Source organism: Melopsittacus undulatus, chromosome 3, assembly GCF_012275295.1.
Source record: "Melopsittacus undulatus isolate bMelUnd1 chromosome 3, bMelUnd1.mat.Z, whole genome shotgun sequence".
Classification (NCBI taxonomy): Eukaryota; Metazoa; Chordata; class Aves; order Psittaciformes; family Psittaculidae; genus Melopsittacus; species Melopsittacus undulatus.
The window spans coordinates 92933186-92960053 of record NC_047529.1 but is presented as its reverse complement, the minus strand read 5'-3'; the positions used below and the strand labels follow the sequence as shown (position 1 = coordinate 92960053).

The following is a 26868-nucleotide window of genomic DNA, read 5'->3' as shown; positions in this document are numbered from 1 at the left end:
GCTGTAAAATATCTTTTTACTGCAGTAAAAGAAAGGGTCAGCAACAGGTAAGTGCCTGTGCACTTTTCTCTTTTGAAGCAGCAGACCTAAACCCAAGTACTGTGAGATTGGGAAGAGAGGATTGGTTTATGATGAACTGAATTATGCCATACATAGATTGCTCTGAAACATTTCAGTTACAGTTTGTATGATTTTTGGGGTAGTTCTGAGTTAACGTCATCTTAAATGTTAACTTTCAAAACAGCTCTGTAAATACATAGGTTTTATGATAAAACTCTTATAATTTAATTCTGGAATTATTCCACCAGTTTTTCTGGCTTGGGTACATTACAAAGGTCAGAAGTAATTTCAAATTTGACTTAAACTAGGCTAGGTACTTTGGGATACAGAATTACCCTATCAAAGATATATCCACTAAAGAGTTGACATTAACACTTCTGAACTTCATTCTTTAAGAGTCACCTTATTTATAGCAAGATAAATGCACTTTCAGCTCTAATTGCACAGAGCAGCAAAAAAGTTCTTTGGATAGCCTAAGTAATCCAAAATATACCTTATCTGGGAAACCTCAGAGGATGTATTTATTCAAGAAGGTAGGAAAATTTAAGGGATGTATACTTACAGCTCGAATTTCAGAATATACAACTGCTGCTTGCACATTTTAGGAGGATTCTTAATTTCTTTTAATTAAATAGAATGTTTAAAACATCATAAGCTAGGTGTTCACAAAGTTTATAGGGCAAATATCTTGTCATGAGAGAAATATATATGAGAACTTGAAAAGTATATTGAAGAGGAAAATCCAAACAGATTAATGCTTTTATGTAACTGAAAAAAAAGAAAAATGCAAATAGTAACAGAAGTGAAAACTGAGTTAAGCTTTTCAGTGGTCTGTCAGCTTTAACTACAAGTTAAATTCTAAACTATTTATGGCTTCAGGAGGAGGGTGGTGATGTGTGTATGTTCAACAAATGTTTTGGGTTTTTTAACCGCTTACAGAAGTTTTTTTTTTTTTTTTTACTCATTACAAACTATCCCCCTCAGTAACTGTTTTTTTAAAAAGTATTTTTAATGGAAATTAATCTATTTCCTAAGAAATATTTACCAAGTGCGTATTTACTGTAAGGTATCTGTCTGTAAACTAACAATCTTTTAGGATATAATACCTTTTTCTAGGAGTTTATATATACAACTTGCTGTTGTTAAGGCTTTTCATCAAGAAGTCAAATGGGATCTATTCCTCTATAGGCTTCCTTGGTGAGCACACATAAGGGAACTCACGTCTAACTGCTGGTAGATTTGATGTGTAACCTTTGCAAGTATTCATTGAATGTTAACTCTTGGCAGATAAAATTACTTATTCACGACTTATTTTTGAGGGATTATTTACTCTGTCACTATTTAGTCATCTTTGTGCTATGTTGGGACAGCCGTCTCTCCAAATCACCTTGTGGCAGGCAGCTGGTTCCCTGATACAACGCTGTAGTTAGAGGTCTGCAGAAGGAATGTACAGGAGAAAAGGGAAAGACAAACGTTGGCATGTTTTTGAATCTGCACTTAAGACAGCAATTGTTGCTGTGTGTGAAGAGGAGGGTTATACATTTGTAGCTTATTGTTCATTGGGCTGCTCTCAAGGACCTACTATGTGTGTGGGGAGAGAAAGCCATTTTTTCTTTCACTGTTTTTGCTCATAGGATTGTGTTATTTTGCCCCACTACAAAAATCACAAATCAAGAACCACTGTGACACTGCCACTCTGTCTAGGTCACCTTCTCATATCAGCTTACCCTTTACTTAAAATATGCCTCTTAGGCCAACCTTGTGTGTATATATATATATATGACTTGCAATAAAACCCTGACACATGCATAAATTAATGAAAGGAGCATTTTGCTTTTATTCTAGATATTTCAGAATGGTCTCTGAGTAACTTAAGAAGAATCTAAATGTATCTGGCCCCTCTGGCACTGCTTAGATATGTGGAGGGTAAAAGTAGCCTTTGCCTTCTTTCCTTCAACCTATTTTCACTATGCAGAAGACTGGCCTATTATGAAGGTCAAATGAATTCTACAAATAACAATGTCTAGAGTTCAGTTTGGGATCAGGGAGCCACCGACTTTTTGTTTCTTGTTGGGCAACTCACCTTAAACTTGTATCTTAGAGTGCTTAGACATGCTTCTTCACAGCATTACAAAGGCTAAGAAATCTGCAAGGTCTTTGCTTAGTGTGCAAAGCTGTGAAGATAAATTAAGGTTACAGAGTCTGGACTTGATAAGCCTTTCTGAGAAGGAGAGTAATAGCTAAGGTGAACTGTTTTGTGGTAACTTACTGCCTAGGTGGCTTCCAAACGAAGTGCTCTGTGAACTGAGCTGCAAAGTACTGTGGAAGTGCAAGCCCTGATTTTTTGAAGTAGCTGCTTTTGAATGTGGAACTGAACAACCTAAATAATTCAGCAGAGGCATCACCCTAAGGACTATCGAAGAAAATAAAAATTAGATGGCCAGCATCAGGAATTCCCATAGATAAGGCAGACAGACACCTGCATTCTTTGTCTGTTGATAGTGAGTTTGGGGATTAGGCTTATCCACGTAAGTCAGTGTGCCAAGATGGGGAATTACTAAAATTCAGATAATACTGAAGAAATTAGTGTTTCCAAAATGCTGCCTCTCATGAGTGGAGACTCTCATAGAAGTGCTGGGAAGGAAAGAGTGAAGAAAGATTAAGAAATGCTGCAAAATGCTTCTTAATGCTCCTGGCTTTGGATGCATCTGCTGAGATTTTTTCCTTCCATAAGGAAAAAGGTGCAACTGGAGGCTGGGGAGGGTTACTGTGAGGGTTGAATGCATAGGTTAAATTACACTCTGGAACTAAAGGTGATAAAATCCTCAGAGCTATAAGAAGATGTAATTAGATCTGAAGTACAGCTAGACCCATTTTACCCCCTCCCCTCTACTGTCAAATCCTTACATAGGGAATGGCCCCTGGTGCCAGCAACCAGAATGTCACAGTTCAGAGCTGGTGAGCCTCTCAGAGGCCACTGGGATTTCCCAGATGCTTTTTAGGATCACTGAACATGATTTTACTTCAAGATGAGAAAGTCCTATATAACAACCAATTTTACAAGTCCAAAGTTCAGCTGGGAGCTGTGCATGCGAAGCAACACAGGTACTGAATTCTTCATTGATACTGTATTAGCATTTCATGAGGAGAGATTAGTATCAGCCCTTCTTTGCTTAAATGATTTCTCTGGTACAGCCAACTGGCAGTAACTAGTTCCTTCCAGCCAGGAAACTGTACCAAACAAGACACTTGTGTTACAAAGCCTACAATTAATGCATGTATAGTGGGAAAGTTACCATTCAGAAAAACAGTTATTGTCACCATTACCAAAACTGAACCTAGTGACTTCATTTGTCCTGTTGTCTCTGTAGTAGACTTTCATCAGATCTCAATTTGGTTGTAGCAAGGAGTGTAAATCAGTAGAGTTCAGGGGGATTCCAATTATATTTCGATATTATTTGGTTTTGAATATATGGCAGTCATGTAATGAAAAACTGTTCATTTCTTTATGTCTCTTGTCTGTCCCTTCCAATTCTGTATTACAGCTTTTTCTCCCTCTTCACTGACCTCAGTATTTTACCTGCAATGGTCTTCCATTTAGTTTTTACTAGATCCCGATACCTAAGGTGAAAAAGAGAACATTAGGAGCTATTTAACTACAGCATGTTGATATTTAGTTATTGCAGGCTCAAACTACTTAGAAAGTTTCCTGTTTTCTCATCTTTCTTTTTTCTCTTTGAATCCAGATAAATCAAAAGTAAAATACAATTTAGAATATGCAGAATAACTAAAGAAGCATCACAGTACTAACTAGAAATGAAAAAATAATTTGTATGGGATAGACAAGAAATTTCGCAAACATAAATGTTATTAATCTGTTGTTTTAAGTTCTTGCTAGTTAAACACTTTTGATGGTGTTTTTTAGTTTGGGTTTTTTTTTTCATGTTAACTGTCACAGTAGTTTATCTCTTAAGAATTTGCTTCGAACTGATATTTTTAATGGCAGTATATATTTTGTCCACATGGACTATGTGAAATATCAGTGAGTCTACCTTAAGACAGATATGTTCGTCACCTAAATGGTTGTATATTTTAAACCTCAAGGATTCTGTATTGAGAATCCCACAAAGTAAAATTATTGGCTTCATTAAATGAAATCATATTTTCTGTTCACTACACTGAAGACAGTATTTGTCAGACAAATCCTCTGAAACTATTTTGAAATACATATTTGCAGAGAATCCTCCCTCTCTCCCTATTTCCTTTCCCCCCAACCCCAAGCTTACTGGATGCAGTGAAAAGGTTTGTGGGGCTTCTTGTTGATAGAAAACATTGCAGTGTTGCCTAGTGCATGAAGCTTTTTAGTTTCTTTTTGTCTTCTGCTTTACTAATGTTTCAGGATTCTGTGTTGTATTAAACTTTCTTTTTGTTTCAATCCTATGGTAATTCCTTGGCAATGAGTGATGTACTTTTTATTAGAATCTGAACATATTTATATCTATTTGATTATGGCTTTGCATTGAGTTACAAGGGAGAATAAATGTAGCACTGGTTTAAAAAACACATTCCAGAGCAGCTGGCTTCTTTCAGTAATAGCAGTACTGAGAACAATTGTATAATAGTTACTAAATAACAGTAAACAAATAACTAATATTGGTGTTGTAAGTTGCTCTTAGGTGAATGACTCTTTCCTGACTCTGAGGAAACCACACACTGCAATATCAGTCCACCTGTTTAATGTAATCAGACTTTATCAAGGTAGGGGAACAGTTCCTCACATTCCAGTGTGTGTTCAGTTTCTGTTTGAGGGCAATTTCATTTACCTATTTATTGTGTTTTGTGGGAAAGGGAAGGTTGGACAGTGGATACATCTTCACAGGCTGTTGCTGTGCTTGTAGGATAAATATCATAGCTTTACCTGACAGCTGTTGACAAACTATTCCACACCTGTTAATTATAGTTATTAAAAGAGGCATATGTATAATATAATACAGTAGAGAGGAATTTGGGTGTTTGCTGCCATGAGGACAATACAGATGTTTTGCTCTTTGCAAACCTCTGTGGTTTGCCTCAGATCTTCAAGGATGTGGTTGTTCCTGGGCGTGTTCCACTGTCCTGAGGCTGACTGATGAGAAGCCACTGAGCTGCCCCATTCAGTTTGTGGTTGTGGGCTTTGGTTTCTCCATCAGCTGGTGCAGCTGCCACTGCCCACCTCCTAATTCAGTGTGCCTGTCACTCTGGCTCTGAAGGGACCAAAAGGAAGAAACATGACATGGCACAATATTGGCATGTTATCATCTACCCACAACGGCTAAGCAGTTTGACTTCTCTGACGTGAAATCAGTCCTCAAAGACAGTTTTAAACCATGCCCAAATTAGCCTTATATGGAGAATGGCTATGTGTTTTATGGCTATTTAAATATGCTTTATGAAACCTAACTTATTTTCTAATTATTTATAAATTACATTAATCTTGTTTGATGAGTAAAGTAGGCATTTTTTCCTCTAACTAACTTAAATATTTGGAAAACTCAAGACATTCGTTCTGCAGAATCTTGAGCCTTAACCTCTTTTGTCAGTTAGGTGCATTGAACAAAGGTGTATTCTGCCTGCTGCAAAAGAAATCGAACTGAGTCTTTAATTTTGAAAGCATCTGATAGTATCTGCATTATAAACTGGTAGGTTCACAATTAGCAGATTGCACTGTCCTAATCATAAGGCTGGCTTTATGTAGCGGTTTAATGACCCCATTACAAATGTACCTTAAGGCGTGCTGCAAAAAGAATGATTTATTTCTGTGATGGCTAGCACAAAACCTAAAAGGCTAGGTATATAAGAAGAGAGGTAACAGAAAACTAGGCAAAAAACTATAAAAAAGTTGGTTCTTTGGAGGAGAATAGTTGTTCTATATAATATATATATATATGACTATTTATTTAAAAGGGTATTAAAGTGACTTTGAGAAGTCATCTGGCTCATCTCCTGCCTGTTGGGATCATTTTATCTAATGTAATCTGTTGCAGATGTGACTTTTCTTTTTCCTTTGCGTCACTTTCTGGTTAATAATTTTGATGATGAGTCTACAAACTTAGGCAAATCAATTCCAATTCCACAGTGTTTGTATCACGGTGCTTGCTAATAGGAATGCTGTCTGAAATCTTACTTGCTGACATTATTCCACTTGCATCCATGAAAAGTAAAGACTCACTCTTCGCAATAGCCCTTTATGCATTTGAATGTTATTAATATCACTTCTCTGGTCTTTGCTTCTTTGTATCAAAAATATCTGATTTCTGCAGACTTGCCAATTGGGTTATCATTTCTATGTATATAAATGTTCTAGTTTTCCTTCCTTGCCTCCCCTCTGGAAGTCTTCATGGCTTTTCTGAAGCATGGTGTCCAGAACTGGCTCATAAGTTACCACTTTCCATTCTGTACTTGTGTAGCCTTGTTTTCAAGTCTCCACAACCAGAACCTTGATTGCCCCCAGTGTATCATTAACAAAGTGTGGTGGGCATAGATCTGATGGGGGTCTTTTTTTGAGAGTTGTATATAAGTTGGGTTAGCTTCCTTTGGGTTTTTTTTCATATTTCCAGGCGCTGAGGAGTCTCTTGTCTTACCATGGGACATGTTGGGACAGATGAGTTACTGTGATGACCACTGTGAGAAACATCAGCACACATAGAAACAATATACGGTTTGTGGGGTGTGTGTGTGGAAGCTGGCTTAACAAGAAGCTCCCAGTGAAGTACAGAGCCTGAGGCTTCCTTTTAGATGAATAAATATTACTTGAGGCAGCTTATTATTGAAAATAAGGACTGCACATTTGAGATAGCAGGCAGCTGTGCTTGTGTAAGTGCCATCTGATCCGAACTGCAAACTTAACTTATCCAACCTTGATACAATTTCCATCTTTTAATTTTAATTAGAAGTGTATAGGGTGTGTTCCTTGTTGGTTTTGACTTGCTACTGTGTAGGGTACATGATGGTGCTTTTTTTCTAAGGTCTGGTAGCTTCAACAGGTTTTTGGACCTGAATACAGGAAGCCAGTTAAGTATTTGCTGAACTTCTACAGTGTTTGTTTAAAGCTGTTGTCGTGGTTTAAGCTGAACCCAGGGCAGCTGTCCTCTCTTAATCAGAGGCCTAATTACTAAAATGATGTGAGCTCATACCTGTATGAGGGCTTAGTCCTGACTGTTGGAGATTAAGTGTATTACATTTAAGCATGCATGCAGCTGTAGGTAAGTGGAAAACATTACTCCATGATACTCAATATCCTCTGGGCTTTTGCAGAATGAAGCTGCCTTCATTCAGTCACAAGGGAGAACCTTAATGCACAGGTTCTGTACATATGCATGTGCCATTTGGATGGAGAGTCACTATTGTGTTCGTACCCTTTGACTGCGTGGCAGAGCTACAAGCTAGTGTTCTTTGGCACTGAAGGCTTTACCTTAGAATCTGACTGGTGGTAAAATGCTGTTTCAGACTTCTGATGAATTAATGCTCCTAAAAACTTGTCTCCTGTTTTTCTTGTTTATGTATTAACATCATCACTCCATTTCTTGCCATGTTTGTGCATGAGCAACTTATGGTTTTGCCTAATGAGGGCAAATATCTATGTGAATTCAATGGCCAGAACAACAGACCAACTTTTGTTACAGCTCTGGAGCTCTGTTCTGAAAGGGAGGTTGGACAAACATTTGCACTCAAGTTGTGTTAAAACTTCTGATGGATTGTTTGTTGTTGGCTTTTTTTTTCCCCAGATTATTAGCCAGCAGATTGATTCTGTCTCATGAGCATTTTTGTCTCATCTGTTACTTGGAAAGAGAACAGAATTCTTCCAGTGTCTTTTCCATACCATGTTGTTTGTTGGCTTGCCCTTAAATTCAGGTTTGCCTAATTTTGCAATGCATTAATTGCATGGATACATAGCATCTTCACACAAAGGAAGAAGAGCCACCTTGCCACCAGTGCTAGGTTCTGCATCAGGTGTGGAGGATCCCACAAGAGTAGGTGTTAGGAAAGTGAGGGTGAGGGGGCTATATGACTAATAGATAAAGAAGGCATCAGTGCTTCATATATCATGCAGGTTATTCCTGTGCAGTTTACCCAGTGGTTGTGTTTAATCACTTGAAACCCCAAAGACTTGGTGGAAGAAACCTTTGCACTTACAAGGCAAGAAAGACTCTGAAAAGTCAAACAGTAGGATGCAGCAGTTAGAGTACATGCTTCTTTTTCCATGTTTAATATTTAGTTTTGTGATACAGTTGCAGAGCACATTTTCTAGATAAGATAAAAGTTCCTCTTTTTAAGTACCCGATATCCATTGAGGACTTGAGATAAATGGTGCATACCTCTTTTGGAAATGTAGACATAAGTAAGAGCTGTAATGTTTAAGACCCTTCAAAAAATCAAGTCCTTGTGTCTTTAGAGCAAAATATGGTTCTGGCAGAGAGTTGTTTGCCTCAGCAGATGTGCCTGCTGCCTGTTTGAATACCCCACATCTCTCACCTGGCTTCCAGTGGCCACTGTGGAGGAATATGCATGTCCCGTAGGGTCTATCTCTTATATGCCAGCTGGTACAAACATCTTGGATGCCCTTGGGCATCGTCACATTCTATTATTATTATTTTATTTCCTCTCACCACTGTGGTACAGACTGTAGTCCTGACACCAAGCCACGTAGATACAAGGACCATGCATCTCATACAAGAAGCAAAAGCATGCAAGTCTGTCAGTCAACACCACCTTTATCAGCCACACCTTCCAGTTACATTAGCCTCCTCCACCCTGAAACAGGTAAATTGTGTGACAGCGTTCCCAGGCCCCAGTTTGGAAGGAGTATCAGGGTGCGGCTTTGCAGCTGGTTGAAGGCAGCCTGCCTGTAGGCTGGCACGGGGGCCCCAGCGGCACTACTGATCCTGCAGCTGGAAAGCTGGCCGGCAAAACAGAAAGAATACCTTTTAGGCTGTATCAGCGGGCTTGTCTTGCTGACTGTGTGGCTGCCTGGTTGTTAGTACTGGCACAGAGGGACCAAGGAGACTGTGTGTGTGTGTGTGTGTGTGTGTGCTGGTGTGTGCACACATGCTTGTGTGCTGGGTGGGGAAAAGGTGATGCCGCTGGGGGCCAGGAACAGGGGGACCATGGCTCATAGTATAAATGAATCAGACTGCATCCTGGACTGGGTTAACAGCATGAGATGATTTAAGCTTATCTCAGAGGAGCACGGTTTGAAATTATAAATACATCCAGCTAACATTAATTGCTGTTTTAGCTATTTCTCAAGGTCACATACAGGGTTTTTTCTATACTGTTAGTTTACCTGAAAGTGGAGTTGCACTGTTCTACAGTGAGTATATATACCTGAAATACATGTTTGAACACAAGTCCTGCAATATTCTTATCAGAAACATAAAATAGAGAGAAAAAAGCATAGGTTTTAAGTCTTTTGGTCTGTGGTTATTTTCATTTGGATTAAAAAAACTTAGAACAAATGCCCTTCTTAATGTGTTGGGGAGGATGATAAAATTGAAGCACCTCAGCTCCGTATCACAAAGCCTAATCACAGAAAAATAAAGTTGGCTATAGTATTATAGTAGTATAATTCCAGCAATTTTGTGTTTGTTCTATATTTAATACCCCAGCTTTAATAGAAAGAATGGGTTATGCTTCTGTGCTTTCTACATTCCCACTAGCTTTTTCTACAGTTTTTAGTGCTGTTTTGGTTTTTTTTTCTTGTTTTTTCCCCAGTGTGGGGTGAATGTGAGTCAGATTATTTCCAGTTCATGTGAGTACTGAAACTCTGAGCATATGTTCATAAATGGGGAAGATCTTGGTGCTAAGCTGGTTACAAGAAAGATAAGTAATGTCTCCCATTGGCTAAATTTTGGATAACTGGTAGTAATCCAGATGCTGTTCATTTTCTGCTCAGTGGTGTTGGTTGGGTGCATGTGAAACACACATGATAAAGCAGGACACTTGTGGAGCTGCTTAGCGGCTCCCAGGCTTTGTCTGCCTTCTGTGTGAGTGGCAGCAGACAGCATTACCACCTCTGTATAGGCGCGTAAGCAGTGTCGCAGTCCAAAATGAAACTGGACTCCTTGTAGGTGTGGGAACAGTTTTCTGGATTGCTCACATTGATTCAAGTGACATGTATGTCCCTGTCACCTATTTCTAAAGTGTCTCTAAATCTCATCTCTGGTTTCTGTTAGATGCTTTGCCATGCATTTGGCAAGCAGCTTTAAATAATATTTTTTTGAGGGGGGTGGAGAACAGTTATAGAGAGCATCATAGAGAGGATCATAGTTAGAACTGTGCTATCTAGATGAACTCTTTGTCTTTGTACAGTTATGCTGTAAATCCACTCAGTAGCTTGCCTTCTTAGGTCTGCTTCTATTAATTCAAATGCTCCCTCTTGCTTCCTTTCCTTGTTAAAGTCTGCAGTACCATTGTGTATTCTGCTTAAAGCATACAGTTTAATGATTTCATTCTCACTCCTTTTTTTCTTTTTAGCTAAGCTTAAGAGTTCTCCCCTTCAGCCTTAGAACAAACATATAGATACAAAACTGTACTTTTGCTCTGATGTAGCCTTTTATGTCATTTCTATCGTAAAACAGGGGTTGGTTTTTGAGGGCAGGAGGAAAAAAAACCAACCCACAAATGTGCCCTGTGTTTTTAATGAGCAGAGTTTTGCAAAGTGGCAATTAGTATTCCTCACTCTTTGTGCTAATTAGGAGCTTCTTAGGGTCCTCTAAGAAAAATGGGTTTTGCCAAGTTAACAGGTTTTTCAACAGGTGAGCTACTTTTAGTTTTGTCTTTCTTCTAGGTGCATTTTTGTAGTAATTTTCCTGATTGCTATTCTATGACATTCTGATATTACTCGTGTTCTTATGCTGCCTAAGTCACTGGTCTGATCTGTATGGAGCTTCTCTTCAGTTTTGTGCTGGAGAAAAATTAGGGAAGCTGAAATAATCACTCAAAGCAAAAGCTGTTGTTCTGAAACTAAGTAAGGCAAAAGAGGATGCACAGTCTTGTTTTGCTAAGCAAAATTCTTTACTGAGCCTCCTTTCAAAATACAAGCATGCAAAAATCCCATGGAGCTGTGGATTCCTTGACCCATAGAAGACCATTGTGCTACATGAATTGTAGTAGCTGGCCCCAAGGGTTCAAAGTTGAAACTTTTGTTTTGTTTCTCCACACAGTGGGAATGAAAGCTTTCAGAAGTCTTGATCAAAGCAAGCAACTGAGGTTACAAGGCTAGCAATGATCCTGAAATTGCCTACAGAAGGCGAGCTCTGGCTAGTGATTGCCACTGTAGGCTTCCTCCCTTCTTCTGTTGTAGGAAAGATCTTCCCTGATGGTATTAAGAAAGGTATGGTATCATTGCACTCCACTGTGAACTTGTATGATGTGGGAATCTTTGTTACATTTCTTTCTGGGTACTAAAACTGGATCTGACCACCTGATTCAGAAGTCTGAACTTTTAAATCCCAAGCTGGTTCATCTGTTTATTATGCATCACTCCGTTTTTCATGCCCTGTCTTTGACTGACAACTCAGCTCTGAGACTCTCTTCAGCTCCACAGTCTCAATCAATGTCAAAACTCTCCTTCCAAATAGTTAACATGTTATGTGTAACTCCCATTACTAGCTTTGCCTCTGATTTACTAGTCCAGTAGCACACTACTGAAACTTCTTTAGTTCTGTGAAGGGACTCTGAAGAAAACCACTTGTGTGTGTTTTTAATTACATGTTTGTTCAGCCCTCTGAGGATGTCAGGAGCTGTGAACAGTAAATGCCAAGTGATTGCCAGGAGGAAAGCTGTGGACTACAGTGCATCGTAGACAGAACCCTTCTGTGTAACTGCCACTGCTTTGCCATGCACATACCAATGATATCTGATTTTGATTATAGGCTCTCCTCTGATGATAGTGCTGTTTCGGGTTCTCCTGGAGACAAAGTCTTGGTCAAGTGAAAAACATAAGCAGTGGTGTAGTCAAGGACAAAGTCAGACTCCCCCGGATTCCAGTCTATTGACTCTTCTTTCTTCCTCATTTGGAGTGAACTGAAAGGCTAACAATCCTCCTTTAAATGAGCATAACTTGCTGTATTATGTTAGTCTAGACAAAGGAAATCAAATTAATTAGCAGAAAGACTGCAAATGTGCTGTGTAGGAGGACCTGTCATTAGAGGACCTCATACAGGCTCCTGTGGCTTGGTGTGTGTTCAGAATGATAGCTCTGGTCTTCCTCTCAGCAGAAGTGAAATAGAATAATACTAGGCTTCAATTAGAGACAGAACTATAATTCAGTCATGGGCAAGGAGAGGGGGAGGTGAGTAGAAAGACGGCTGCTCTGCAAAGCCTAAGTCATAAAACGTAAAATCCCAGTTTATGCATGGCAACAGATCCTTCTATGATTGAATTACAGCCTTCATATTCAATAATGGGCCAAGTCTGTAAACCAGAATACAGACAGAACAAATATTTACATTCTTCGGGCAATGACGGAGGGAGAATCACTGAGCAGAGCATGAATCAAAGCCACAAGAACATAGATGTGGGACAGCCACGTGTTGCCATCAGTGTGAAGTGGGAGGGATGGAGTAAGTTTCCAGTACTTGGATGTGAAATTTCCTGTTGTACAGGTCATCCTGCATCATTTAACATAAAACTCATCTTCTTGTTGTAACACACACTGCCGATAACAGTGAGTAAACTGTAGCTTGTCCATTCAGTCTGTGTGCTATACATTTTCCAGTGCACCTAGAAAGTAATATTGAAATATTAAGGTATTTAGCATTTTATGCTGATAGTGCATATCTAAGTACAATTTTATTTGTATTCCTGACTTTATAACACCTCATACGTTCTGTACTTTTGACAGTTGTTAAGCTGCTGGGGTTTATTTTGGTCCAGCTGACAGCTGACAGTCATAAACATTACTGTCAATTTGGAAATACCAGTAGATGTGTAGTTAAATAAATAATAATTCTTTTTTTATTTTTATTTATCTTACAAAAAAAAACATGAAAATAAGGGGCAGAGTAGTTCCAAACTGAAGAACTTGCATCAAGACATCAACTGATTCATGTACTAGGGTACCCAAGAAGCCATATAATTCTGAAGGTTTTGAACTCCACATGCCATATTTGTTTACAGGCTTGCATATGTGCATATACAACCAACCATCAGAGCATGTGATTGCTATGCTTCTCAGCCCTCACAGGTTTGAATTGCATTTCAGTTGCATAGCTGAATGAATTCTCTAATGAACAGGCTTCCTTTCAGAGCAAAGCCCACAGCTGAGAGGTAAACATGTGAAACAAAAGTAATTAATCAGGGATTCTGATGGGCCATTAGTTAATCCTCTAAAAGTCACTGCAGAAGTAAGACAAGCAGAAGCCTTGTCTTCTTAGGGAAACAAGAAAGCAGCTTGTAACTCTCCAAGCAAGTTTGTGAACAAAGGGAGATACAGAATATTACAGGATCAGTCTAGGAGTATTATCATGCATGGTGTGCAGCAGTGACTCGTTCCTGCCTGGCTTCCAGCTACACATAATGCAAGTAGTTGTTTTAACTGTTGGGCCAGTTTACACCCTGAGCAAGAGAATGCTTTAAAAACATTGAGGTGACCCGCTATTGTTTCAAGGTGTCTTGTATTACACATAAACATTAGAGCTTGTGGACTCTGATTTTCTAGGGATGTATTCCATGTGCCAGTCCACAGTAACCCTAAAGTCATCTTTACTATTCATGCCTCCTGTGGTACCAAACTGGATGCCACAAGACCCTGACTTGTGGTCCCCCCCCCCTTTTCCTTCCCTGAAATGTTTTTCATGCCTTCCTGTATACCCTAGGAGAAAACACACTTAGCATAATGCAATAGAAGTTTCAAAACTGCCTTGCTTCCCAATTTGAAATCTGGTCAGTGGATTAAAAAAATGTAACTGTGAGGAACTGTCAGATATGTAATTGGATATTGCTTATTAACCAAAGAAAAGGCAAAAAAAGGATGAGAGGATTCCCTATACTTGGCCTCATTAAGGAGAAAGATGCTTTTCTGGGAAACAAATAGTTCTGGTAAGGCAGTTACATGTTTGTGTGGCTAGCAGGCTGAATGGGCTTAATGCTTGTTTTATTTCCTCATTAGTACAAATCTTCTGCACTCTGTCCCCAGAACTGTTCTGTTAGTCAGGAAGGCTGATATTTTGTCAAGCAAATGTAAGCAGACATAAATGCAAATTAAAAACTCTTCAAGCAATAAATCTATTCCATTTTTAGGACAACTTTATGAAAATACAGCTGCAATAGTTCTTGCAAGAGACATATTGGAAAACAGTGGAATACATAGCCGAAATTTTGTCTGTATGGGAATTTTCAATTTGCATACTACCTAATAGAAAGACTAGCCTGTAGGATATTGAGATAAGAGCAGTTCTTATTTGAACCATCTGTTTTTCAACTCTATAAATAGGATATTGCTCTACAAACAATGAAAATATAAACACTAGAGCATTAAATAGCATTTTAGATGTTTCAAATAGGAATATGACTACTTTAAGAGTCATAATGTAGTATTTGAGGATAGCATCTTGAATAGAGAGCTTGAAAGAATACAAGAGTCTGAACTTCCAGAATACCTGGAAAATTGAAATGTTACTTCTCTGTTGATTAATCTGTTTCTCATACACAAGATTATATGTCACCTATTGACTTTTAGAAGTAATGGCATTTTTTTTCTAGCCATTAAGAGAAGCAAGCAGAAATTCTTTTGAGCACTTCTGTGATGCTTTAATATACAGGCCTCAGTTTTCTTCCAGAACAGAGCTCATCCAAATGCCCTCTTCTGGGAGTGGTGCAAGTACAGTCATGTATGTATATTAAAGGCTAATGTCTTTTCTCTTATGGTGAGCTAGAAAATGAGCTGCGTGCTCTGGAAATAGTGCATTGTTTGAGGCTACAGGGCAATAAAGTTCGTAACTCCATTTCTCTTCTATCAAAACTCAGAGAAACTGGATTGGAAAATTTCATACAGAACTATTTTTGTATACAAAAGTATAATGTTTTTAGAGAAAAGCTTGCCTAAGGGTAACAAATCTGATTGATCAGTGAAAAGAACATTGGTGCCATGGGGTGCAATTGAAAGACATGGAAATGGTCCATTCTCATTTAATTTCTGACCTCCAATAACTCACTTCCCCTTTGTGCTCTGTGCTGTTTCCACCATATGTTGCTCACCAAGTTAGTCTACGAACATTTGAAGTTGTGTTGCTTAGTCAGGCACTAGTCTTGGATAGGATTTCTATGTTCTGTTGTCATGCAAGCAACAAAAATATAATGGAGACTACTCATTGCAAAATAGTCTTTTGTAGTATCGATTCTCCAGTGAGGAAGCAATGAAATGAGCTATTGTATTTAAACGCTGAACTTTCTGCATTCTTGTATTGACTGTCCTCCTTTCCAACAGACTGAGGGATGGTCACAAATAAAGACATTTGCTCAAGCCACCGCTTCCCTTCTGATTTAGTTTTTAGTTTCCCAAGGGCAGAAGTCTGCTGTTTTCTCCTGAATGAAATGCTGCCAAATAGGATTGTATCAGCTGCCTCCTGCATAGGAGAATAAAGTAAGATGTAGGCTATTATTGCTTGCTGAACAAATGGCTCATGTACAAACAGAACTGAGTTGCCTATTTGGGGCACTTTATCCCATGCTGAAAAGCTGAGGAGCCCTGAGAAGGAGAACATGTCCTGGCTCACTCTTGCAAAGAGACATTTTTTAGGTTCAGAGAAGAGCTAACTTTCAGTCTTCTCCAAAAAGCTGTTCTCTGTGTTTGTTCCCCCACCCCCTGACTGCGGCATTCTCCAAAACCAGGTTGGGAGAAAGAAAATCAACCTCATGGACGGCAAGCAGAAATCTGTTTTTATTTTGTGGGTTTTTCCCTCCTCCCACTCCCCCTTTTTCCCTGGTGTTGCATGTGCTGCCAGTTCTGATGACTACCCAGACACTTCTGAGTAGGACATCTCACTCTGCTTGGGACAGTTCACATGTGCTCACCAGGCAGACATTTGTCTGTGGTTGGTTCTAAAACCACAAGTTCCTGCAGCTGAAATTGCGACAGAAATTAGGAGTTTTAATCATAGCAATATTCCACAAAGCCTTTGTCCAGTTACCTGTTACAGTATTCAATTGAAGTTCTGTATATTCATGTTCTCCTAAAAATGGCATTGCCACAGTACCAGAGCTACTGTAGGATGACCTAGCTTTTACATTTCTTGCAGATTTTCTTCCTCCTCTTTGTTTTACTTTGCCTATGTTAAAATGATAAATGCTGACAGAGTTGTTGAATTGAATTTTTTGCCATTGATACACACATAGCAGTGTGAAGTTGATAGTGTCTTGCTTCACTGTACTGCCTGGCTAACATTCAGCCTTTTAAAAAAACCCACAAATCTGGAACATGATTTCCTTCACTATTTTCTTCTAGTCAAGTATTGCCTTTATTATATGTATATGTGTTTTTTGAGAAACAATGGTCTTTATTTAATGATATTTAATGGATATAAGTGTTAGTGAATGTATCTCAAAGAAAAATTCCATGTCTGGCTTCACCAGTTCCCTCCCTCTCAACCCCTCTCTAGTCTTCTGGAACTCTAGTTCATATGTTGGATATAACAGATAAAACCTGATATCTCAGCTATTGAACTCTTCAGTGGTTCTTTTCACAAACTCCTTGTCCTGGCTTTAAAAAGTGAAAAACTTCTCTCAGTTCCTCCAATACTAATACTACTCAAAAAAATAAAGTGAAGCACAGGTTTGGAAGCTATGCAAGGTAAAAAGGATTCAGCCTGTGGATAGCCTAATATAATAGATCAGTAATACAATATTTAAATCTATATACTTCCTGGCAGGATGTCAGTGCAAAGAGGAGCAGTGGAGTAATGTGATCTCTTAACTCTGATGAAGTGAGTATCTGCATTCAGACCTGTTTCAAATGAGCTTGTCTGAAGTTCCTGAAAGAAGAAATGGTTCAGTAGTTATAAACACGAGTTTCTGAAGGCAGTAAAAGGTAGATAAAGAAGACATAGGGCAAAATGAAGGAAAATCCCAACACTTGAGCTAGTTAGTTTCAGTGCCAAGGGTGAGTTTTCTTTTTAATTGCTCCTGTCCAAAAAATAACGTATCTGTCTGATACATTACACATAACTGAATATGACAGGAGTAACTGGTCAAGTCCTTGATTCCTCTTATATTTTTGTGCACAGACCAGGAATTCTTCTAAACACCCAACTTTTTCAGGGGAAATTTGAGATAAAGCTCTTGATTGCAAAAAAATCTGTAGTGAGAGCTGAAATTAGTATGAAGCAACATCCTCTGAGTTGCTTACAACTAGCTTTATCTTAGCATAGATTATTGCCAGTGTCTTCGTTCTATGTACTTTGGTTTTGTCAGTGACGTACTCTATTTCTCCATATTTTAAATTTAGTGTCTTCAGGAACTGTCTTGACAAGGAGAACTTCAGGATGCAGAAATGCTTCTTTTCTTGAAGAGTGTGGGCCAGGTGAAACCCAACCCCACTTTCCCATTTCAAAATCAGAACGAGAGCTGGGAGAGGACAGTGGGGATCCCAAGGCATCCACCCTGCAAGCAGACCTTTCCTGTCTCTGGTAAAGCTTCATGATGTTCCCTGTGGACATGCTTGAGCCTCTATGGGAGAAGGGTTTCGAAGCAAAGAGAGGGAAGGATGGATCTTCTTGCTGGGAGGGAGAAGGAAGGATGGAGAGGAGGAAGGATCTCCATCCAAGCCAGCCAGCAAGGGTACAAGGAATTTATTAAGTCTGAAAGAAATGTTTTCTCCTTCTACCACCAACTGCTAGGGTTGTGATGCAACGAAATAGCTTTCTCTCAGATCACTATAGAAGGTTCTTAGAGGGCAAGAATGGAAAAACTTCTGCTTGTAATGTCATTAATTATTGTTTTTTAAGCACTTATTCCCTCTGGTGTTGCGTGCAGTGGTTTTAAAAAGTGATTTTTAGTCTTCCTAGTACATGGTAACTCTTCATTACTGTTAAAATGCAGAGATTTTGTATCTGAATATCTGAATAACACATTCTAGCTGCAGTACTGGGTTTTCTGAGGTTTTTTAAGTTTAGTTCCCCCCTGCTGCCTACATGTTTTGTTGTTGTCGCTGGTTTCAGTCTTGGCAATTCAGTAATGAGAATCTATTAATGATGGAATGATTTAGTAAGAGGACCATGGCTCCACGAAAAGAAAGATACAGTACAGTGTTCAGTTATTGCTGGTGTTATTGAGACACTGGAGAAACAGTTTCCAAACTATACTTAAAAGGGATAAGTTAGCACCAAATACCTCCCTTGCACAAAGATGCCTGATTTGTGTAGTCCTTATGTGAACACTGTACCATTAAAATCATGCCTAGCCATTAATAAATTAAATAAATAGCATTTTTGGCTTCCTGGTAGAGAATCTGATATTTCCTGGCTTCCCACATCTGTTGCTAGAGCCAAGTTTTAGTTCTTTGAAAAGTTACTGCCTGGCTTGTCTTCAAGGAACACTTCTTGTGTCCCATCTTAAATGCTGAGAACTAACCATGTACACCATGTTCTTACATTAATATACATAGGGCTGGTTTATACAGATTGTTTTTTGACTTGCGAAAGTAAATGGGGAATAAACCAGATTTTGTTAGCAGGGATTCTCACAGTCAGCTGAATAGCTGATCCTAAAGGAGAGCTCTTATGTCTATGAATTTTGCAGGATGGAAGCTGGAAAAAAGTGATGCACATGGTTGAATGTATCACTGTATATACTGTGCCACAGAACTGTACCTGATTTAATGCAGTTTATGATGTCTGCCTTTTGCTGATAGTCACAGAGAAACCATTTTCTAAGGCAAACTCTTCAGCTGTTCATTAAACTCAATTTTCAAAAAGTAAAGCATCTCTGAATTTGATTATCATTTTCCCAGTCTTGGCTCTTATGGTGCTTTTGATGAGCGTAGTATTAAATCTTCTTCCACATGTGTTTGCAGGGAGAATCCATCCTGTGACTAAGCAGGTAGCCCTTCAAGTTCCCTGGTAAGAAAGGTTTTGCAGGTTTCAGGGGTTTTCTTATGCCATTGGCTGTGGCTTTTTTCAGAACCTTTCCCAGGCAGGCCTGGTGAAGAGGAGATGATTGTGTCATACCAGTATCAGAGTTGGATGCTTCCAGGAATGCTGATAATGCAGTGTTTTGTAGGTGTTGCGTGTTAAGACAAACAAATGGGTCTCACACCTGCTGATTGCCTGAGCAGCTTATGTAAAAAATAACTGCAATCTTCAAGTTACGTCCCTCTCTATTTCTGTCCACCTGCAACCCTGAAATAGTCTGATCTACGAAACAGGAATTCCTGGTAATAAACTACATCTTGAGGTGAGAAACTGAGCGTGCCTTTGAAAACCAGAGGAAACAGTGGAGCAGTCACTCAGCACAGATGAACGCTGCTGTTACCTTGTGATCTGTGTTTAAGACCATAGCACCAACTTGTGCACTGGGGGACTTCTCCAGGAATGATGCATGTGAATTCTGAGTCAAATCCAATACTCCAATTCCCAGAGAAGTGCCCTAACCACAGAACTATAGGCTATTTTGGGGGTTACACTACTGCCTGTCCTGCTCTGGAGCTGGATTGCTTTCAAGAATGCTTGAGTTATAGGGCCAGAAGGTTGGTATGCAAGAGGGAGCCTGCCTTGGTAGATATTTTATGTTACAAAGTAATTGGATACAAAGAAGAAATAAAGCTAAGGGCAGACACAGTGATCCTGGGTCTTCCCCTCCCAGCTGAGTGCCCCGACCTCACCGGATTGCAGTGCTGGATATTGCCTCTTTGGCCAAGGAGTTTTTACTGTCCTTTGGGTACCTGATATCCCAGCTCCAGCATGATGATTTTGATGAGTTTATGAACTCATGCTTGATGCTGATTTCGTTATCTCAAAGAGATAAAAGCCTAGCATGTGAAATGTAATTGCATCTGGGCCTTGTTTGGCATCTAGTCTGTGGTTAAGTTTCCCAGTTCATGCAATGGAAAAAAGCGGTGGGGAGACATGGCAGCAGCTGGAAATGGTGCTTGAAGAAGCTGGAAACTTTCACATGGGAGCTCTCACTGCCTCTGCCATTGGGAGTCCCCCATGCAGCAGGAATGGTGGTTCCAGGCTGTCATTTGTGCAAGTTTTAGAGTCATTGGTCTCTTGAGACAGTTCTTGCTTACTTGGTCTCAGTCACATGCTGTTCGATTCTGTGACATCTAAGCAGGTCAGAACTGCCCTGTTCTTGCCAGAAGCCAGATTCTTTGCCAGTACGTTTCTCATCCCACTCTGTCTTCAGACAGACAATGTTCCCCATGTTGCTTTGCATTCAGACTGAGTTTACCAAAATGCTCTGTTTCTCTAAGAATACTTAGGTTCTTCTTTTCTTTGCATGTGAGCACTGAAAATATATGTAGTCCTTGGCATGTTGTTTACACCAGGTGACCTTGTTTGCACCCTTACTTGCTTGAATAGGGGACCTGCGTGCCAGGGCTTATAAAGGGGTGATTTGCAGGCTAGTAAGGGGCAACCCTGTGATTAGAAATTCCATGATCTGACAGAATGCACGTTTGACCTGCTAGTGTAAAACAGATTATTATTGTGTTATGTAAATATTTTAAAGTCCAGATTTGATAAGGATCAATGACAGAAATAGGTGGTGCCTTGCTACCTGTCTGTAAAAGTACTTGTTAATGTGTACTGCAGCATTTGGTTTATAACATTACAATAGTGGCTTTGATTAACAATGCTTTATTAGTTATAAACATAGACTTACTGAATAAATCCTACTTACTTTGTTGAATGGCTCTTCATGCCTACATAAAACTATTTCAGTAATTAGAAAGCTACTGTAATATTTCTCTGTATTGTAGACTTAGAGCTGTTTGTTAGCTCTCTGTCAGCTTTCCTGAATTCCTACATAGGATTTTGTACTTGATCCCATCCTTGACACGAAAGGGAAACGGTTTCAGCTTGCATTTTGTGATGAGAAAGGGCAGATGTGATAAGACAGGGTTTCCCAAAGAAAAGGGGGATGGTTGGGGAAAAGAGTGTGTATCTCCTTCTGATGTAACTCTGGACCTGAACCGCCCTCTTCCCAGCCAAGATCAGAGAAGACTGGAGCAGCCATATCCTGCTGAAAAGGACCAAATTCCCTCCTGAAGGACTTATCACAATTACTTTGTGGGCTTGTGTTTCAAGAGTAGAATAGAAGAGTATGTGTGAGGAATGTTGGCATAAGGCATCTTGTGGAGAGCTCACCTCTGTCTTTCTCCAAAAGGTGCAGGCTTGTAACTCCTGAGTTTTTTCCTCCTCTTTCTACATAAAACACAAAGCAGTGGGGGTCACTTGTTTTATCTACTACTGAAATGCAGCCATCAGTGCAGAATAACATGAGAACAGTTTGAAAGGAAGTGTGGAACACTATATTCAACTGAAACTAATTACCTGATTAGGTTTTGGCCTGGCTGTGTGGGTTGACATCCAGTGGTCTTGGCGACAATACCTGCGAGCAAAGCCAAGTCTAGTCTTGCTTCATTTAAAGACTCTGGACAAAACTTCTGGACTTGTGTGCTGAATGCTGAGCAGTGTGAAAATAGGACACTGACTTAAAGTACCCATGGCTACAGAGGGTGTCAGTGGGCAGATGAATGACCTTATTTGGGATTTAGAAATACTGGCTTCCATTTAAAGCTGTTTCTGGTGAAATGTAACTGTGCATCCCAACACCCTCCTTTCACGGCTGTAGGATTAGCACTTTCCTTCAGCACTTCAAGTTTCTACCCTTAGAAATTTAGTCAGAGTTTGACACTGAGATCTTGTAAACTTAAGACAATCACGTAAATGGATGCTATCTCACCTTGTCTGCCACGGTAGTTCCTTCTCTTTATCTCCACAGGGGTTAAATACTTTTGGTCTGGTTTGTTATGAGAATGATTTGTTATTGCCTTTGTGCTTTTTGGGAAATAGCATGTTTTCATGTTAGGAGTACTTACACAGCATTTCAAGTGTCTATAATGTTAGACATGTCTGTGTTTACCATTGTGATGGTATTTTTTTGTCTTGGCATCTCTTTAAAGGGGAAAAAAAATCATTACTTGGTAGGATTTGAAGCTTTACTGGGAAGAGAGGGTGAGTCTGTCATCTGTGTGCTATTATACAAATACAGCCCATTAAAAACAAAGGTGAACAGTGCACTTCTAAAAAGACTTGAAGTGTTCTTGCCTTCAAATGGGAAGTTTCTGGGCTGCACCCACTTCTGGCACCCCTAGCGCTCCTCTGTTTTCCTTCCCAGGGAGAATGGTGTGAAATGAGCTGTTGAATGAGTTGTGGCAGTTCACTGGTGAGCATTGACTTCATGAGGAAATTTAGTCATTTACTCTGATATCCTAGAAGCGCATCGAGACACATTACTAAAATGAATTGGACAAATGGTTGATGGAAATCCAAGAGCTTGGTAAGAGATGCTCCACAGAACAAGAAATCCTAACAGACAACCATAGGAAAAAATATTTTTGCCAACTGGCTGACTATTTTAACTTAGCAGCTGGCTTGTGCTTTACCCTATTCCTTAACATCTAAAATAAATATTGAATTCTCTCCTGTTTACAAACCTTCTTAAACCATATGCCTAAGGGGTGTTGCAGTAATGAAGTCCTCAAAGTTGTGCTTAAGCATTTCCTCTTGACTGCAAAAATCCATCAAGCTTTCACCTCCCACAAAGACAACAAACGCAATCCTGTAAGTGCCATGAAAGCCCCAAGAAACTTCAGAAATAATTTAAAACAATAAAAATAGGTTTTTGGACACCTCTTGTTACTTCTGTGTAGAACAAGGCTGGGCAGGGACTCGGGCTGAAGAGGGAGATGGGAATTCACCTTGTGTAACCTGGTATTCCTTTCCCCTTTCCCCTGCTGTCCCCAAATCAGCTGTCACAGTATTGGCAGGAGTCTCTTGAGCCTTCGCTAGCCAGGAGTTTGCCCAGCTGTTTGGCCTAGGGTTTCAGAGTAGGAGGGAACCTTTCTGGCTGAAGCCTCTGTAAAATCACTGCTTCAGTGATCAAAGCAGCAGTGTCCCCATGGGGGAAAAGCAAGTGGTGTGGGGGGGAGGGGGAGCAGTGTGACTTTTCACAGGGCCTGGCATCTTCATGATAAATAATCACACTAGAATAGAGCTAATCTCCCAGGAAAAGTGATGGGATTACAAAGGCAGTAAAATCTCCACTTCTTCTATAAGTGTGCGCAAAGTTCAACTCCATTGCAGCTCTGCGGTTTGAAAATGCATCTCCCCTAACAGCTACTTGTGTTACTGTTGCAGGATGATTTGGAAATTCGCCTTATCCGTTTTTCTGATGGCAGCACTGGTTCGAGTAACAGACACCCGGAAAAACCGTCCTGCAGGCGCCATTCCCTCCCCTTACAAAGACAGCAGCAGCAACCACTCCGAGCGGAGGCAGCAGCTGAACAAGGAGGTGTTGGCCTCCAGCCAGGAGGCCCTCGTGGTCACCGAAAGGAAGTACCTCAAGAGCGACTGGTGCAAGACGCAGCCCCTGCGGCAGACTGTCAGCGAGGAGGGCTGCATCAGCCGCACCATCATCAACCGCTTCTGCTATGGGCAGTGCAACTCCTTCTACATACCCCGGCACGTGAAAAAGGAGGAGGAGTCCTTCCAGTCCTGTGCTTTCTGCAAGCCACACAAGGTCACCTCTTCGACTGTGCAGCTGGAGTGCCCGGAGCTGGACCCACCTTTTCGACTCAAGAAAATTCAGAAGGTCAAGCAGTGCCGGTGCATGTCTGTGAATCTTAACAACTCAGGCAAACTGTGAGAGCAGGCATGTAGCTACTGCTTGGTCTTGCCCCCATCAGATTCACTGCTGCCTCTCACTTCCCACGGAGCAGACTGTCCGTTTTGTTGGTTTATTTCTTCTTTTCCTTTTTTTGTGTTTTGTTTTCCTTCAGGAGGCATCTCTCCAGCAAGGAAAGGCTCCTTGTTGCTTGCCTACTGTAATAGCGCTTTTTAATGGGCTCTGTTAGGCACTTCACCATCAAGTTTCATTGTATTTCCAATATCATCTGGCAGTTGGATATTCTGGAGTGGAGCAGGCTCCCAGAAGTTGGGATTGATCATCTAAAAGTGACCAGTTGGCTGAATCCAGCATTAAATGTTTCCACTGTGTGGAGTAAAGCCCTCTGCCCTACACTCCAGTCCCCTCCGAAAGATAAGAACACTTTTCCCACGATTTGGTCTGGAGCTTGCTGCTCCCACTTGAAATACTGGGATGCTGCCCAGGACTGGGGGATGCAGATGAGGGAGAGTAACGTGCGAAAAGCAAGCAGGACTCTTCGATGAGGCTCATCTCCTTAAGACAACTTTAAATGTGCAATGACAGACATTTCCGGCTTGTTGTCTGAATGGTAGATAAGAAGCATGGGGAAGAGGGCGAGGAGCTGGGTCAGCCACTGCGACCACAGAGCAGACTGAGGGTGGGTTCTGATGCTGTTGTGGTTAGAGTATATTGAACACGTGGTCTCTGCAGCAGTGTTTATTTTGTAACCTAGCTATGATAAACAGCTGTTTAAAGTATTATAGACCTAGCCATGTATATTTTTCTTGTGGCAGAATATGCCAGAAATTAAAATATGTTGACTAAGAGACTCGGATGCTAGGTCAGCTGCCTAGCTTAAAATGGGCATAGTTTAACCAGGCTTTCAGTAGGGGTTTGTGTGCTAGATATAGGTGTGTCCCTTACTCCAAAAAGGACAACATCCATTTATGACCTTTATTTATGCCTGTGCAGACTGAGGAAGGTGGGAGGGCAGTGGGAGAGGAGCTGAGAACACTTAAAGGAACATTGTTTCCCTTAAGGTATAAAAGCACTGTCGCACAAAGGACAAAATTTGGTCATTGCTGGACTGAATACAAAAGCTACATCAGTGTCATCAGGTTTTGGGAGTGGTGTCTCTCCCATGATTGGAAATCATGTTAATGTGCTAGTGTTAAAGGACAAACCCGTCAGTCAGTAGTGCTGGAATGGGTCACAGCTGTAGGAGCAGGGGGAGAGTAAGTTGTAATTGCAACAGTACTGGTGGTCCACTCAAGTTTTTCAGTCCTACACAATCAGTGTTGGTAAATGCTTGAAGTTCGTTTTAAATCATGCTATGTTGTTACTCAGTTGATGGAGTTTAGCATGTCCCGTTTCTCCCATTTGTTACAGATATGATCTGTATTAGTCCCAGCTGCATTAAAATCCTGTGCCTGAAAACAAACCAGCTCCTTTTCCCAAACCAAAGCCTGTGCATGCTCAATTGTCTGAAGCTTACAAATTAAAAATGACATGCTGACTCCCTGATGCATGTCTCACAGCTCAGCATCTGCAGCTAGTGAAACCAGCTTGCTGTAGGAGCCCTTTCTCTCCAGCCTCTTCACATGTAGCCGCTTGAAGGGGTTAATGTGTTTAGCACTGTCACCAGCTAAGGGCTCAGCGCCACAGGTCTCTATTATGTGAGACAGGCTGCTCTAAGAGGCTTTCAGGACTGAGCTCCACCAGAGCTTACCAAGCGGTTTATGGGGATTGGCATGGGCAGGATGAGGTTGAGCAGATCTGTTAGCCCTATTACATGAACAGCCATAGCTTTTCTGCTGTGATCTTTCAGCGTGTCAGAAGTGCACAGGGAGACTCCTCACACAGGGATTGCCTTGGAGGCTGCTGCTGTTGCATTGCCAGTGTTGTACCAGCCACCAAATGAGCACCATTCTGTCTAGGCTTAAGTGTTAAGGGTGAGGGGAAGGCAGCAATAGCTGAAGTCTGCTAAGACTCCAGGGATCTCAGTCTCCACTTGAAATAAATAAATTGAAATTAAAAGTCAGGCATTTTGGACTCTAGAGAGAACAGCACCCTAGTAACTTCAGTTAAGAAAAATGTGCAAGAATCTTTACCTTTAAGCTATGCCCTGCCTGGGTTTTTCACCAGTTTGCAATATGAATATGCTGCAGCTTAAAGCTCCTTCTAGGAGCTGTGTTTGTTTATGTAAAAACTGAGTTGAGCTTGTAATGGTTAAAACTGTATTTAATTCTTGTTTTATAAGTAAGTAAGTGAAAACAAAAAAAAATGAAGAAATGCTTTAAGTATAATGTAATTATTTTATAGGTCTACTATTAAATTATAGATTAATAAAGCTACTTTAGGGTTATATGGCATCCAGGTGTATGGGCTTTGCTTCAACACCTTGTGTCTAACTGGTCTCTAAACAGTATCTACACCAACTTCCTTTTGACCTTACCAGAAACAAGTAAATGATGTCTCAGCCTGATAGCTTGGGAGTACCCAGCTAGTTCTTTCCTTGTCCCCTACTCCCCTCTAAAGTACCTGCAAGGCAAGAGGGAAAACTAAGCTGCACTAATCTTGATCCTGGGGTTGATTCTGCATGCACAAATTCTGGTTTTTGGTTAACTGATAAGAAGACAACCAAAACTCCATCACTGGCTGAGCTGCTGGCATCGTTTGTGGCTGACCAAAGTGGGTTTGCTTAAAACAGAACAAGATCTTTACGTAACGGGCATCAAACTACTCATGGGGTGAGGGGGAGTAAATCTGAAGATACAGCTGAGCTTTAGTGGTTGCTCTCATGTCTTGGATGGATGAGTGCGCTGTGTGCCTCACCAAAGGTAGGGCAGTGTTTGGGGGATTTTTTCCTTTTTTTTCCTTTCCAACCCAGGGAAAAGACAGTTG

At 40.4% G+C, this 26868-nt stretch overlaps 1 protein-coding gene across 1 annotated transcript in view; it reads left to right on the top strand.

Annotated features, from left to right (window-relative positions):
- GREM2 (gremlin 2, DAN family BMP antagonist) overlaps positions 1-26335 on the top strand; it is a 37558-nt gene extending 11223 nt beyond the window's left edge. The window contains exon 2 of the mRNA XM_034060731.1: positions 23457-26335. Coding sequence (XP_033916622.1) covers positions 23458-23964 — 507 coding nt within the window. The 5' untranslated portion in view covers position 23457 and the 3' untranslated portion in view covers positions 23965-26335. The remainder of the gene's footprint in view (positions 1-23456) is intronic.
- The last annotated feature ends 533 nt before the right edge of the window (positions 26336-26868 follow it).